Source organism: Vicia villosa, linkage group LG2, assembly GCF_029867415.1.
Source record: "Vicia villosa cultivar HV-30 ecotype Madison, WI linkage group LG2, Vvil1.0, whole genome shotgun sequence".
Taxonomy (NCBI): domain Eukaryota; kingdom Viridiplantae; phylum Streptophyta; class Magnoliopsida; order Fabales; family Fabaceae; genus Vicia; species Vicia villosa.
In genome coordinates this window covers 217,781,727-217,797,774 of record NC_081181.1, presented here as the reverse complement: position 1 = coordinate 217,797,774, position 16,048 = coordinate 217,781,727, and the positions used below count along the sequence as shown (strand labels likewise).

Sequence of the window (16,048 nt, the reverse complement as noted above, 5' to 3'; positions counted from 1 at the left end):
GGGTGCTATCTAAAAATCTAAGCCTAAAAGCTAAAGGGAAGCGCACGAAAAAAGGAAGAGAAAAGAAACACGGGGAAAAGAAAGAAAATATATACAAGATTGTGCTCGTTCAGGCCCCGCGACCTAATGCCTACGTATCCCGATTAAGGAATCAGAGCAGCCGTAGTTCAGCTTAAAACATTTTGTGTGTGTGATGTTAAACGTCGCATTCCACTGCTGCTCGACCTTTGGAGACTTACACAATTATCGTGGAACGGAGTTAACATGTGCATAGAGGAAAATAAAAGAAAATCGAACAAAGCATTTTAAAAGAAAGAGAAAATATAAAAGATGAATATTTACAAAAATAAGCTAAAAAGAAAATAGACAAGTAAACATATTAAATCAACATTTAACTAATTGACTAAAAGTTTAAATTGTAAAATAAAAACAAACAAAAGGATTAAAAAAGGCTAATTAAAATATTTTTTGTATTTTTTAATATAGAACATAAAAGTCTAATAAACACAAAAATGGGCTAAAAAGACGCAAAACAGGAGGTGTAATGTGCTGGGGCGCTGGGCCCATGGTAGCTGGCCCAAAGAGAAAAGAGTTTGCCAGGAAGGGGGGTGCGCAAGAAATGGTAGTGCCAGAAAGAAAATCATAAATGGGCTTCTCATCACATTAAACAAAAACCGGTCCAAACAGCTAACAAAACCCTAAACCAAAAATGAGGGATCCGCTTCCTCACCTCTCACGTTACTCTCACTCTGCACTCTCCTCTCAATCGGTACTCTCCCTCCATCTTGAACATCCTCTGCCCAGAACTCAAACAATAACGATAATGAAATTCTCTCTCGCGGTTCAATCTCTCTGCAACTCACATTCTGTTTCTTTGTTCACTGCTCTGTTTCCATGGCTCTGTTTCACACTCACCAATCCATAACAACAAACCTATCTTCATCTCTCTCACTCGAATCAACAACAATAACAACATCTCCTCTCCACTCTGTTTTCTAATTTCTACCGATACAAAACAAGAACAAAATATCAACAACAAGCTCATCTCTCTTCTCGAAACAATGACAACAACGCCTCACATCTCTCCTCTCTGACTCTCGTCGCTACGTATACTCTCACAATTCTACCTAACTTCTAATCACTCTCGGTTGAAACACAACAATCAATAGTTCAAACAACAACGATAAAAGAAGCATGAACAATATCATCATATTATTTGGAATGCAAGATCACAGCAACAACAACACGCAGCAAGTAGAGCAGCAACAACATATCTCCGAAATAATCAATATGATAGAGTGAAGAGGTAATGGAACCTGGATTAAAGCTTTGAGTCTGAGACAAGAATACCAGTGGTGTAGTAATATGCTCCTTCTTCTTCTCCGCTTTATTCTTCAAACTGTTATTCTTCAAACTGTGATGATAACCACGAATCCAGTTATGTAGAATGAAAATCCGAGCGATCCGAGACTGTGCAATGATGAGTGGTTGATGAAGATTGTTGTTGCGTTTTGATTTGAAGAAGCCTGGTTGAAAATAGGCTTCAGCTGCGTCGTCACGGTGATGATGTCGATATCGTTGTACGGAATTGATGATGAATCGTGAATTTACAGGTGTATGAAGGTGCGTTGTTTTGTTGAATCGGAGGAAGGATGCAAAGTAGGTTTGTAAATCGGTTTAGATCAATTTTTGGAGGAGAAATTTTCTGGAATCATTTTGGCAGCATAACATTACTCTTTTTCTCCTGCCTTTTTCTGTGTAGATGCATCTGTATTTATAGCCAAGATATTTGAAGTTTTCTGTTGCAATTTGGAGGGAGATTTGGGATGGATCCGTGTGAATCACTTCTGAAGAATTTCAACCCTTGATTAAATTCAAATGTATGGTCAGGATTGAGCTGAGAATTTGTTTTGAGTTTGCCATGAAAGTGTGAAATGCATGAACTATTTTGAATTTGAATTGGAAAATGAATGTAATGTGAACTTGATTTTGAAGCTGGCTGGAAATCTAAAACTTGCTGGAAACGTGAACTTGGCTTGTGTGGGTGCTCTTTGAAATTCCCTTCTCTCACCTATTTTTTGACATAAAAGACAAAAGAAGTAATACTAATAATAAAAATAGAAAGAAATGGTTAATAACAACAAAAATATAAGAAAAGATTAATGAAATAAAAAGAAATGATTTTATATTAAAAATTAATTTTAATTTCTAATAGTAATTCAAATCAAAAGGATATTTCAATTTTGAATTAAAATTAGAATTAAAACTAAAATTAATATAAAATTATAAAATGAACTTGAATTAAAAAGAAAGAAGAATGAAACTCTAAATCTTGACTTGAAATAGACTCGAAATATCGACTTTTACATCGACTGCTTCGCATCGTCTCGCAAATCTCGCTTTTTGGATTCAATCCCTGTTTAACACAATAAAAGAGAAACAAGACATGTTTTTTTTTGTAATTTTGATTAATGGTTAGTAAACATAAAGAAAAATCGAATAAAATATGACAGTGCAAATGATTTGGAATCTTAGGGTAAAAATCAGGGTGCAACAACAACATGTAGGATAAGCAATGATATATGATAGTCATTTCTCTAACTGGGTACACGTGATTGAGTGGCAAATATCCTAATGGCTTCAATACGATAGTCCCATCGCAGAATTTCCTTACTATCTTCCTACTCAGGTGCTACAATAGTCCCTTATCTAACTGGGTACACATGATTGAGTAGATAATTTCCTAATGGCTTCAATATGATTGTCCCATCTCATAATTCCCTTACTAACTTCCTACTCAGGTGTTACGTGAATTTTCTCCACTTCTACAGGGACTTAGAGAAAGTTTCACTTCATCCAGTCGAAACCCTAGGAATTCCAGTTGCCATAAATCTCACCACAAAAGCTGGGTTGTCAATTATCCCGCGTCAATGCTCCATTTATGCTCGACGATAACAACATTCTCCCAACTTAACAGGCTTCTCCCAATCCATCTTGAGTCGCGTCGGATCTCAGACATCCTCGTGGGGGCTCACCATGATCTTACCTATCACATATGCAGTCAGAGAGGTGATCAGGCTCAACAACTAAATAATATGATAGTAGAAATCAAGTTAGCATCACACACATATGAGAGAGAATAGAATTTCTAGTGATGTTTTATGGCAGAGACAAGAATCGACCTACTCTGATATCAACTGTAACATCCCGTACATATATGTCTAGAATAATATATAGTGATGTTACAAATGGTACATAGAAACATACATAAGCTGGAAAAGACAAGAATTAAATTCATATACAATTATACTCTTGTTCAACAAAATGTATACAGTCAACTTGTCTACAACCATGCACAGCGGAAAGATAAGAACTGATGAGGTCTTCCTGCCATCTGCTCGTCAATAATCTTCACCACTGACCATCTAGCAATTCTTCACTTCTAACATGTGCCTGAAAATAGTAATAGGATTAGGGTGAGATTACTAAATCTCAGTGAGTTCCCCTATCTTATGGGTTCGCTTAGTTCTACAAGGTGAATGCAATCAAACGGATCCAACGTGGATCCGGGGTTTCCTCACGGCCTGGTACAAATATGCACACAACCAAACGTAAAACAAGTATGCATACTCGTACCCTTGTACAAGGAATCCGGAAGTAAGTTCGATCAGTCTACATAGGCTACAAAACCACGCCCCCGATGGGTTATCCCCCGTGTCTAGTGTCAAGGGACTTGCACATGCCTATGTGGCATCACGACACTATCAATCACCATACGCAGATCTGATCACCACTAGTGCAAATACGCTATCATAACTACACAAGCCCACTAGGCAAAAGCTTAGTGATGTTGCCTACGTGGCATCATTGGAGGTGAGTAAATCCGAAATGATGTAGCCTACATGACATCACAACCTCACCATACCAAGTACGCCGATGTGTGTTATCCACAAGTGGGCTAAGTTATTTCGTACTCTCACAAGCACATCGTAATGGTAGCTCAGGTGTGTATAATATACCGAGAACGTCTATGTGTAGTATCCACAAGAGGGCTATGTCCTTTCGGACCCTCACAAGTGATCTGATTGCAAGCTCACAGATGTATCGAAGTAATATAAAAGATTGTCGAACTCACAGAGACCTACAGTCAACCTACCGCTATCTATTGTCACTTTGTAAAGCTAAGGATATGAATATTTGATTAAAGGGAAACTAAGACTAGAACTAAAATTGAAATAGGATTAAGGAAATATATAAGAAAAGAGAGGCTGGAATGTGTATTCCACATACCTGGGGGACTCTGTAACTCGTTGGCTAAAACTGAAGTTAAAAGGGTGTTTAGTAGAAAATAACAATTTAAAGACTAAACCTCACGCTCTCGCGGTCTTGGACAAAGCCACATTCCCTAAACATGAAATTTTACTCTCACTCGCCTATTTTAATTAAGAAACATATTTTGAAAACTAATTAAGTCGTAATCGATCCCCAAAGTGCTCTCGCCCTCTTTAGGATCAATGCCCCGTTCCCACTATCCAGTTCAAACCCTATCCTCTCGAAATGTCGGTGCGATCCTTAGTTAATTTTTCACTCTCGTAACAAAATCATGTTAAGCAACCTCTCACTCTCATGACAAATCTATTTAAATTGATCTCGGAAACAAAATACCAAAACATAATTTTATGCAAAACTTAAGCCAACTTCGTTATTGAGTCTCGTCGAAAACGACGATCCTCACCTACCGGACTCAAGGCAATTTAGCAAGACATATTATTAATTGAACATAACGATTGCAATTAAGAACAACAAGATAATTAAATTAAACAAATCGATAAACAATTATTATTATTATTATTATTATAACAATAATAATAGTAGTAATTATAATAATAATAATAATAATAATAATAATAATGATAATAATAATAATAATAATAATAAAATAATAATAATAATAATAATAATAAAGCAATAAAAGGAAACCTGTAGAAACTGGAAATAAATTGCAATACTTGAAATAAAGATGAACTGAAACAACTTTTATTAATTTTGGAAAGATTTAATGTTCTAAGAGTACACTGATTTTAGGCTTAATACTAATGGTGTGGTAGTTTCTCGATGTGAAAAACTACCACTTTTACAAATGTAATTTATGTCTAAAACTACGAACGCTTCCGCGCATAAATTTGGATTCCTTGAAATGTGAATGCTAGGTCCTTTATATAGTGAAAATTATTGGAAGTTACTTTAGGCATCATGTGAGAAGTAGTGGAGATAATGGGAAATTGGAGAAAGTGGAGTTAATAGGAAGTGGGAGAAAATGGAGATAATGGGAAGTTGGAGAAAGTGGAAGAATCTTCAAAAGTAGTGTTGTTAGTCGGCGGTTACTTTTTTGGACTGGGCACAAAACGGCGACCGCCGTCTGCTAATGGCGACCGCCGTCTGCTAATGGCGACCGCCATTTGCCAGAAACTTGGTTTTTTGCTCCTTTTCCGGCTTTCTTGCATGGACGCTATATAATCGACAAGTACATGGAACACGAACATAAGACGACATAATACCATATAAAACATAATAAAAAGGCACTAAATAGCATGTGAATCAGGTCAGAATATACGATACATTTTTGTGTTATCAACAAGCACGTCGCAACGGTAAAGACCCGTCAAACATAAATTCAAGGTCGTACGTGATTTACCACCAAGTAGCTCAGGTCTGCTTCAATTTAAGCATACATGAAATCACACCAAGCATCAGGCCACAAGGGCTAACATCTCCAAACATTCAACCGAAACGAACGGGATATTTAAGCACATTCATAAGGCGCATTAAAAGACTTTTCCAACTCTTTCGACCGGGCTCCATTACGAGTTGTAAAACTCAAGTTATAGTCGAAACAATAAAAGGTCACTTTCAGTCAGGTGTAAATCGATTTGCACATCCTTGCAATTGATTGCACTTGAAGAAGAACATAAAAAAATCCCATTTTTCACAGAGAATTTGATTGCATCACCCCTCCAATCGATTACACACTAAAATAGAGCAAAAATAACACATTTTTCACGGTGAGTGATCGATTGCACTGTTACTCCAATCGATTGCACACGAAACCATAGGCAAAAATGCTACATTTTCCTACATCAAACCAATTCTAACACATTCTAAACATCATCTAAACTTTCCCAAACTAGGCATGAACATTCTTAACATGAATAACATGCAATTAACATCACAAAACACAAATTCATGCATCAAACAAGCATGCAGGGGATCATTCTCATTCTAACCCCAATAACATGCATTTTTCCCCAATTCTTACCCCAAGTTCCTAACTAATGGAATTCACCTTATTGATGATGAAGATTCTGACTATGAGAGGTGTATAAGGTGATGATATTGAACTCTTGAAGCCTTTGATTAGAGTATCTCTTATTCTTATTCAAGATAGTCAAAACCACACTTGCAAGATGAAAGAAATGGTGATGGTTGCTCATTCTCCTCCTTCCCTACCCTCTCCCACTGTTAGGTACCAAAATGTGTTAATATTGAGTATAGTTATTGGTGGTCTTCAATTTTATTTCATGCAAATTATTGGGAAAAAACCCCTTGTTTTAGTGTAAATAGTTGTATTATTATTTAATCGAGTAAATCATTTGTATTTAATCATTTTTGGTAAGAAATTTCAGGTTTATGTGTTTTGTGGAAGCTTGGAGCATGGACAGGGCAGGCTTAGCGCGCTCATAGAGCGAAGATAACAGATTGGACAAATATTTTGACGCTAGGCCCCAGTTTGGCGCGCTTAGCGCGCTAAGGTGATTTAAGTTTTCTAAGTGGGAGTGTGCTTAGCGCGCAAAAGCGGGCTAAGCGCGGTCTGCGACTTTTTCCTCACTATATATTCTTTCAATCAGATATGTTGGGACATAACACACACTTTTGGAGAGAGAAATTAGAGAAAAACAATCTACAAGTCAATAATCAAAGAATCAAAGTCGATTCCGCATCAATAGTCGAGAAATCACCTTTGATGCTTGGTCATCTTCTCTTTTTCCTTGTTCTTGAATCTACCATTTCTATGGATAGCTAAATCTCTCTTGTATCAAGATTAGAGGTAGTTAACTTGTAGGTTATGTATTTATTTTGATCTATTGTGTATGAACTTGGTTGATGATCAATATATGGTGAGTATCTTGTTGTTAATGTTATATTTGTTTATTTGAATCATTATTGAGAGTTATATTTCAAACCATGACCAAGAGATATCATATATCAAAGAACAAATTCTAGAGATAAATTTGTGAGTTAATAATCACTTGTACCAAGCTTTAAAGATTATTATGTTGATTGTTTGTTGGCATGAGAGATCATCTAGTGATTAACATGATAATATTCACGATATCGCTTTAGAGATAAATGGTATTGAAAGGATACACTATTATATTGATCATTAACAAGTTCATACGCTTGATTAATCGGATATATATGAAATAGGTTAACGAAATCTAATCTTGACATGTTTTATTAAACAGTTCAAAACTCTATTTTTTACCGTCATTAATTAATTTTCATGCAATCGCTACTTTTTTGTTACCAAAACCTTTCTAAAACCCTTAGTCAAAACATTATTAACTGTAGAACGGCGGTAATATCGCATCAATCCCTGTGGAAACGATAAAGCAAATACTTATCCTATAAAAGTGTTTCAACAAAATGGCGCAGTTGTCGGGGATTGGCATATAAAATATTACAAGCATTGCAATAGTGTATTGTTTTGAGAGTAACTTGTATTATTATATTAACATTTGATTCCTAGCCTTTGTTCACTTTCTTGGTTAGTGTTTCATCTTTTTGTTTATGCGAGGAAGTGTACCTAAAGATCAACTCTTTTTTTATCCTAAGATTGAAAGGACTGCTCGTAGACTTAATAGAAAAACCAGAAGGATAATACAACTAGCCAAAGAAAGAAGACTAAGACAAAAATCTACTAATTCTTCAACACCTTAAGGAATTGAAGAAGTTATGATGGATCTAGTGCCACCTCCGAGAGGTCCGTGTACTAATAGTCCAAGGAGGAATGCTCAGTTTGCTCAAAATTCTAACAATGCAAGGCATTATAAGATAAAGACTAACATACTTCAAATTTTGTATGCAAATCCTTTTACCATTCTTCATCATGAAGATCCATACAACCATCTTACAAAGTTTTATGAAATTGTTGGCGCAATTGGAGCTCCGGAAGCGGAGAAAGAGCGAGTGTTCAAAAGATTATTTCCTCATTCTTTGATTGGTAAGGCTAAGGATTGATACCTTGATCAACCCACTCAAACAATGACAGATTAGAATGCTTTAGAGGATAAAATTATTGAGATATTTTTTCCACTATCCAGGTTCATGAAGCTAAAACTGTAATTTCGGTATTTTCACAAAGTTCGACTAAGTCTCTTAATAAAGCATGGGAGAGGTATAATCAATGCTTAGGAAGTGTCCAAGTTATGTTTTCTATGAGATCACTGAAATACACATCTTTTGCAATGGTCTTTTACCTCAACCAAAACTCTTGTTAGATGCTACTGCGGGTGGTTCTTTAATGGGAAAAACTGTGGAGGAGGCAATTGAAATTAATGAGGAGATGGCGTGAAATGATCTCGAAATTCAACATAATCCAAAGTATTAACAAAAGAAACTAGGGCTTATTGAATTAGGGACAAATGATGCAATCTTAAATCAAAACAAGTTACTTTCTCAATAAGTGGAGGAACTCACCAAGAAAATTTCTAGAGTTCCTCGATAATTAAAAGAATTGCAAGAGCTTCCCAAAAAGCACTAGAAAGTTGCTTCATGTGAGCTATGTAATAGAGATTACCAAACGGGGTATTGTCCACCAGAGAGTGAAGAAGTAAATTATTGGGCAATCAAAACCAATGAGGCTATCAACAAAGGCAAGCTCCTTCTCAAAATCAAGGAGAATATCAACAAAGAGGAAAAAATTAACAATATGGCCAAGGGTGGAGAAAAGATACTTCTAATAGACAAAATCCTTACCAAAATCTACCTCCTCAAGAAAAACCTTCTAAGTTGGAGGAAACTTTGACGAAATTCATGCAAGCGTCAATGGCTAATCAAAAGAGCAATGGAGCGGCAATAAAGAATTTGGAGACTCAAGTTGGTCAACTAACCAAGCAATTGGCCGAGTAACAAACTGGACCATCATTTTCGAAATATACTCAAACTAATCCTAAGGAGTATTGTAAGGAAATTTTATCTAGGAGTGGTAAAGTAGTTGGAATTTGTGATGAAGTTGAAATGAGGAAGTTAGCATAAAAATGAGGGAGTCATAGTTGAAAATGAGAGAATTGAAAAAGAAAAGATAGAGAAGAAAAAAGTGAGGAATAAAAGGAGAAAATACAAGAGGAGAAAAAGAAAGTGAGAAGCCCTCTGGTTCAAAACTTACCTTATCCTCATGCACCCATAAAGAAAGATAATGCAAGGCATTATGCTAGATTCTTGGATACTTTTAGCTGTTTACAAATCAGTGTTCCATTTTCTGAAGCATTAGCGCAAATGCCTACTTACGTAAAATTCATGAAGGATATTATTTCTAAGAAGAAGAGATATACGGATTAAGAGATTATCAACCTTGATGCTAGTTGTAGTTCCATTATTTTAAAGAACAATTTCAAGAAAAGAGAATAATCCCAGAAGATTTACATTATCTGTCACAATTGGTGACGTGGATATTGGTCGAGCACTAGTGGATTTAGGTTCAAGCATTAATTTGATTCTATTATCCGTGGTGAGAATATTGGAAAATATTAACATCATAGAGACAAGAATGACACCTTAACTAGCTGACAAATCCACCACTTGTCCTTATGGTGTAGCTCAAGAGGTGTTAATGAAGGTGGATAATTTTTTCTCCCCCATTGATTTTGTTGTAATAGATATAGAGGAGGAGGATGATGCTCCTTTGATTCTTGTCCGACCTTTCATGAAGACTGTAAGAATGATGATTGATATTGATGATGGTTTGATGAAACTCCCGGTACAAGATGAGAAAATGTGTTTTAATCTCTTTGAAGCAATGAAGCATTCAACGGATAAAGGAGATTGCTTTAGAATAGATGCTACCGAGAAGGCTATCTTTGATGTGGAAAAGAAAGTTCACTTGATCACTCCTCTTGAAAAGATCTTGACTGATGCTCTTAAAGTTCTCAATGACGATGAAGAGAAAGAAATCAAAGATTGTTTAAGAGAACTTGAGGTATTGAAAGAGATTAATCATTTTGAATTTAAAAATGAAGAGTTGAAGAATGAGCCAAAACTTTATGATTCAAAGATTGAGTTGAAAATGATATCATCTCACTTGAAATATGTGTTTCTTGAAGAGGGTGGTAATAAATTGGTTATCATTAGTGGTTCATTGTCTAGCAAAGAATAAGAGAAACGAATCCATGTGTTGAAAGACAACAAGGAAGAAATAGGTTGGGTTCTCTCCGGCTTGAAGGGGATTAGTTTGGCTTATTGCATGCACAAAATCATGATGGAAGAGGATTTCAAGCCGATCGCTCAACCCCAACGCCGCTTCAATCCTACAATGAAAGAAGTTGGGAGAAAGGAAGTGGTGAAGTTATTGAAAGTTGGGATGATTTATCCTATTTCCGGTAGTACTTGGGTTAGTCTGATGCAAGTGGTGCCAAAGAAAGGTGGAATGACCGTGATAACAAATGAAAAGAATGAATTGATTCCAACAAGGACGGTAACGGATTGGCGGATATGCGTTGATTACCAGAGGCTTAATCAAGCAACTAGAAAAGATCACTTTCCTCTACCATTTATGGATCAAATCCTAGAAAGGTTATTAGGTCAAAAGTTCTATTGTTTTTAGATGGTTATTCCGGGTACAACCAAATTTCAGTTAATCCGGAAGACCATGAAAAGACGACTTTCACTTGTCCTTTTAGGATTTTCGCGTATAGACGAATTCCCTTTGGTTTGTGTAATGCACCGACCACTTTTTAAAGGTTTATGCAAGCCATATTTTCTGTTCTCATTGAGAAAACTATGGAAGTGTTCGTGGATGACTTCTCCGTTTTTGGAGCTTCTTTTGATTTATGCTTGAAAAACTTGGATACCCTTTTGAAGAGGTGTGTGGAAACCAACTTAGTGCTTAATTAGGAGAAATGTAACTTCATGGTTACCACGGGAATTATCCTTGGTCATAAAGTTTCATCCAAAGGCCTTAAAGTTGATCGAGCCAAAGTGGAGGTTATTGAAAAGTTTTCACCACCATTGAACGTAAAGGGGATTCGAAGTTTTTTTGGTCATGCGGGCTTCTATCGAAGATTTATCAAAGACTTCTCAAAGATTGCAAAGCCATTAAGCAACTTTCTCAACAAAGATAAGTCTTTTATTTTTTATGATGCTTGTTTACTAACTTTTAATAAATTGAAACAAAAAATTGATAATTGCACCAATAATCATAGCACCCGATTGGAAACTTGACTTTGAACTAATGTGTGATGCTAGTGATTATGTAGTTAGTGCAGTACTTGATCAAAGTTTTTAATGAAGCACAAATTAATTATGCTAGCAACTGAAAAAAGAATGGCTAGCTATAGTGTATGCATTAGAAAAAATTAACTCATATCTAATCAGTTCGAAAGATGTTGTGTACACTGACCATGCAACTTTAAAGTATCTGCTCACCATACCAAACTCCAAACAAAGGCTCGTTAGATGGATCTTGTTGTTGCAAGAATTTGACTTAGAGATTCGAGACCAAAAAAAGGACAAAGAATTTGGTGGCGAACCACTTGTCAAGGTTGGTGAACAATGAAATTACAAAGAAAGAAAGTGAAGTTGCGGAATATTTTCCAGATGAGAAACTATTCATGATTCAAGAAAGGTCATGGTTTGCTGATTTGGCTAATCACAAAGTACCGGATGGATTCCCGAAGATTTGAGTGGAAATGCAAGAAAAAAGTTTCTTCGTGATGTTACCTTCTATGTGTGGGATGAGTCATATTTGTTCATAATTGTTGTGGATAATTTGTTGAGAATGTGTGTTACAAAGGAGGAAGCAAAAAGTATTTTGTGGTATTGTCATAATTCACTTTATGGTGGATACTATAGTGGACAAAGGACGGCAGCGAAAGTTCTTCAATTGGAGTTCTTTTGGCCTTCCTTGTTTAAAGATGCTTATTTGCATGCTCATAGTTGTGATAGTTGCCAACAAAGTGGTGGAATAAGCAAAAGAAACGTGTCGTTGTAAAATATGCTAGAAGTTGAAGTTTTCGATTGTTGTCGCATTGACTTTGTACGCCCATTTCCACCATCTTTTTCTTGTAAATATATCTTAGTTGTTGTGGACTATGTATCCAAATGGGTGGAAGCAATTGTGTGTGCGAAAGCTGATGACAAAACCGTGAACAAATTTCTAAAGAAAAACATTTTTTCACGTTTTGGTACTTCAAAGGTGTTCTTTTTTGCAATTCTCAATTAGAAAAAGCGTAGCATTACGGTCTGAAACCCAGTTACAACACCATACCATCCACGGTCTGAAACCCAGTTACAACACCATACCATCCACAAGCTAATGGTTAAATCGAGGTTTCGAATCATGAAATTAAGAAGTCTCACTTATTTTTTTAATTCAAAGGAGTCTAAAAAACCTTATTAACATCTTTTCCATAGCATTTTTATAGTTTAATATTCATAATTTAAAATCTCATAGAAGTCTAGCGATCTTCACAACAATGTAAGTTATATGTCAGTATTTACATAAGGCCTATTCAACAGCACTCACAAATGAAGGTCTCTTAGATGCGAGTCAAATATCTCCATAATTAAGTTCCAAAATATATGAAAGAAACCATAATACACTCGACAAACTAAGCAACCTACCGTCTTATTCCAGACAAAATATATATAACCTTCGATTGCTATGCTAGCTTGTGGTTTAATTTAAACAAAAGAAATACATACGGTAGAAATGAAAAAGTCTAGATCACCCTTCTAATTAATTAAGCAATAAAACAAAATTCATAAATCCATTATAAATAGAGTCAGATGTCTTTGATCTCTAATGGGTAAAAATGGTAACCAAAAAAGAACAGAAAATAGCATTTGTCAAAAACTAAAAAAAACTGATGACTTAACAAAGAACAAAAATTAACTCATCAGAGAAGATCGGCAACATTTGAAGGCAATTCCTCAACGGTGACATTGTAAAACTTTTGAATATCAGACAGCATTCTTGCATCATCCACAGTGACAAAGTTTATAGCAACACCTTTTCTTCCGAAACGCCCACTTCGCCCAATGCGATGGAGATAGTTTTCAGGTTGGGTAGGAAGATCATAGTTTATCACCAAAGACACTTGCTGAACATCAATACCACGAGCCAAAAGGTCGGTGGTAATGAGAACTCTGGAAGAACCAGAGCGGAATTCACGCATGATGATATCACGAGTGTTTTGGTCCATGTCTCCATGGGTGGCTGAGACTGTATGGTCCCTGCCTCTCATTTTGTCAGTGAGCCAGTCCACCTTGCGCCTTGTGTTGACAAAAATGACACTCTGAGTGATAGCCAGAGTCTCATAAAGGTCACATAATGTCTCTAGTTTCCATTCTTCCTTGTCAACATTCACATAAAACTGCTTAATACCCTCAAGGGTCAATTCATCACGCTTTACCAGAATTCTCACTGGCTTATTCATGAACTTCCTTGTGATCTCCAAGGCTTCTGGTGGCATTGTAGCAGAGAACACTCCAACCTGAATTTTGGGTGGCAGAAGCTGGAAGATATCATAGATCTGCATTTTTCGAACATAAAAGAAAATGAACAGTTAGCTAATTAAGACAAAAAATTCATCGGGTGCTAGTGAAGGTGTGTCAAATGAACATAAAAGGGTTTCAGAGTTGGAAAAACTAGAATGCACGAACATGTGCATCACAGAGCCAAAAAAAAATAACCCAGCCAAATTCAGTTCTAAGAATCAGAAAACCAACACACCTGGTCCTTGAAACCACGTGAAAGCATCTCATCAGCCTCATCCAAAACAAACATTTTTATGCTATCTGATCGAAGAGACTGTCTTCGCAGCATGTCAAACACACGTCCAGGAGTGCCAACAACGGTATGGACACCAGTTTGGAGAATACGCTGATCCTCACGAACGCTAGTGCCACCGACACAAGCATGAACTTTAACACCAAGGTAATCACCAAGAGCTCTCATAACCTTCTCGATCTGCTGTGCAAGTTCCCTTGTTGGTGCCAAAACCAAAGCCTGGCACTGAACCAATCCATAATCGAGCTGCTGCAAAATTCCAGAACAAAAGGTTGCAGTCTTTCCAGTTCCAGACTGAGCCTGCTGAATCACATCTAGACCTTTGCAGAAAGGAACAATTCCCCTTTGCTGGATTGCAGAAGGCTTCTCAAAACCTTAAGCACAAAAACAAAACATCAGACATGGTCTTGTGGCAGAGCTAGATTCATAAATTTTTTCAAAATATTCTTTAAAGTGCAATACTAGTATTACTATGTGAGATGTATTAGCTCCAAAACACAATAGGAACAACTAAGCAAATTTACTTTTTAATCAGCTAAAAATTGAATATTTAGAAACAGAGACAAATTTTCAAAACCATAACCTTTGTCTCGAGCAATTAAAGAAAAGAGAGAGAAAAACAGCTGCCCTCTATGTTGTTGGCAGCTTATCAATGACAAGCCAGTGGATAATAAGTGACCGCTATCAAAGGGTTCGGGGCAGGCAGAGGTCAAGCACACCGACTAAGTAACCTCTAAGTTAAATTAATGAACAACCCCAACTCTTGCCAAGCCCACTGACTAAAAATAAATGTTTATGCTTTTCAAAAAGATAATCCTTCAAAGTTTAGTTAGTCCAGCACCCAATAATTGTTTGAGTTAATGCTGGAAAAGTTATTAAAATTGTCAGAAGGTCCAATTGGGTTACTGCAATTCTAAAGAATTAAGTAGCATAGGGGTGAATCTTACAGAAAACAATATCAAACGCATTACTGAAAGCACCCTTCAATAACTGCTTACTAACATTGTTACATAGTAAATAAGTGGTCAAAGAAACAAATAAAAAAATCATCCATATACCATAAGCATATATGCCTCTGAGGAGATTTTCTTGCAATCCCATATCATCAAAAGTATCATGGACTTCATCATAAGTGGTGATGAGTTCTTGTCCATCGGTGGAAAGCCTGCAATTAATTACAAACATTAAAATTACATAATATAAAACACAAACACAAATAATGCATTACTCCATTACTTACAATTCATTCATCTTAGTGTCATACTGCTTAGCATCAAATTGCGAACCTTCCGGAGCCAAACCTGCCATACTGCATATAAAAGAACACAGTTAAGGTAAAATTCAAGACATCCAACAAAATTATAACAAATCACAATACAATCCCAATATGAGAAAAACAAAATTAAGGTTTGTAATTCGTTAGTGTTATAAAATAACAGCACGCTCATAAACAATACATCAATCAATCAGGAAAAAAAACAAAAATTTCAAACATTAATCTCGATTTCAAAAATAAATAGAAGCACAAAACAGCACCAATCAAATAAACAACAAATCCTCCACGAGAATATGTAACGACACACAGTAAAACGATGATTCAAATCTCGAATTCGAACTTAGCATACAACAAATCACAAACAAACGATAAATTGATTTCATATATCAGAACTTCTACAATCAGATCAACCTCAGATTCAAAGCACAAAAACTCGATTGATGAAAAAGTATGAAATTCAGGGAGAAATTGAGTTAGGAATACCTGTTCGTAGAGAGAGAAAGTGAGAGAGAGGTTGAAGAAGAAGTGAATTAGGGTTTCCCAAACTCCTCGGATCTGCGCCGTGGAGTTGAAGGTGAGAGTGAGAGAGAGAATTAGGTTAAGATACTCGTATATGTTTTTGCTGGTACTAGCTAGGTATCAATCATATTATATATTTATTCAAAAAAAATCATATCTTATATTATTTCCTATTTTTTATAACTGAT

The 16,048-nt window shown here is 36.0% G+C and overlaps 1 protein-coding gene across 1 annotated transcript; it reads right to left on the bottom strand.

Moving 5' to 3' along the window:
• Positions 1-12,885: 12,885 nt before the first annotated feature.
• On the bottom strand, positions 12,886-15,972 carry LOC131653919 (eukaryotic initiation factor 4A-10-like). The gene is made up of 5 exons (XM_058924263.1): positions 15,825-15,972; positions 15,306-15,374; positions 15,124-15,230; positions 14,009-14,439; positions 12,886-13,808 (listed from the first exon to the last, which is right to left on the bottom strand). Exons 2-5 carry the CDS (start codon positions 15,371-15,373, stop codon positions 13,173-13,175), a joined length of 1,242 nt encoding a protein of 413 aa, XP_058780246.1. The 5' UTR covers position 15,374; positions 15,825-15,972; the 3' UTR covers positions 12,886-13,172.
• Between the last annotated feature and the right edge of the window lie 76 nt (positions 15,973-16,048).

Coding starts and splice junctions, on each gene's coding strand:
- LOC131653919 (XM_058924263.1), bottom strand. CDS start 15,373: ATGGCAGGTTTGGCTCCGGAAGGTTCGCAATTTGATGCTAAGCAGTAT. Junction 14,440..15,123: donor CAGAGGCATATATGCTTATG/GTATATGGATGA, acceptor TTTGTGCTTAAG/GTTTTGAGAAGCCTTCTGCA. Junction 13,809..14,008: donor CACGTGGTTTCAAGGACCAG/GTGTGTTGGTTT, acceptor CGAAAAATGCAG/ATCTATGATATCTTCCAGCT.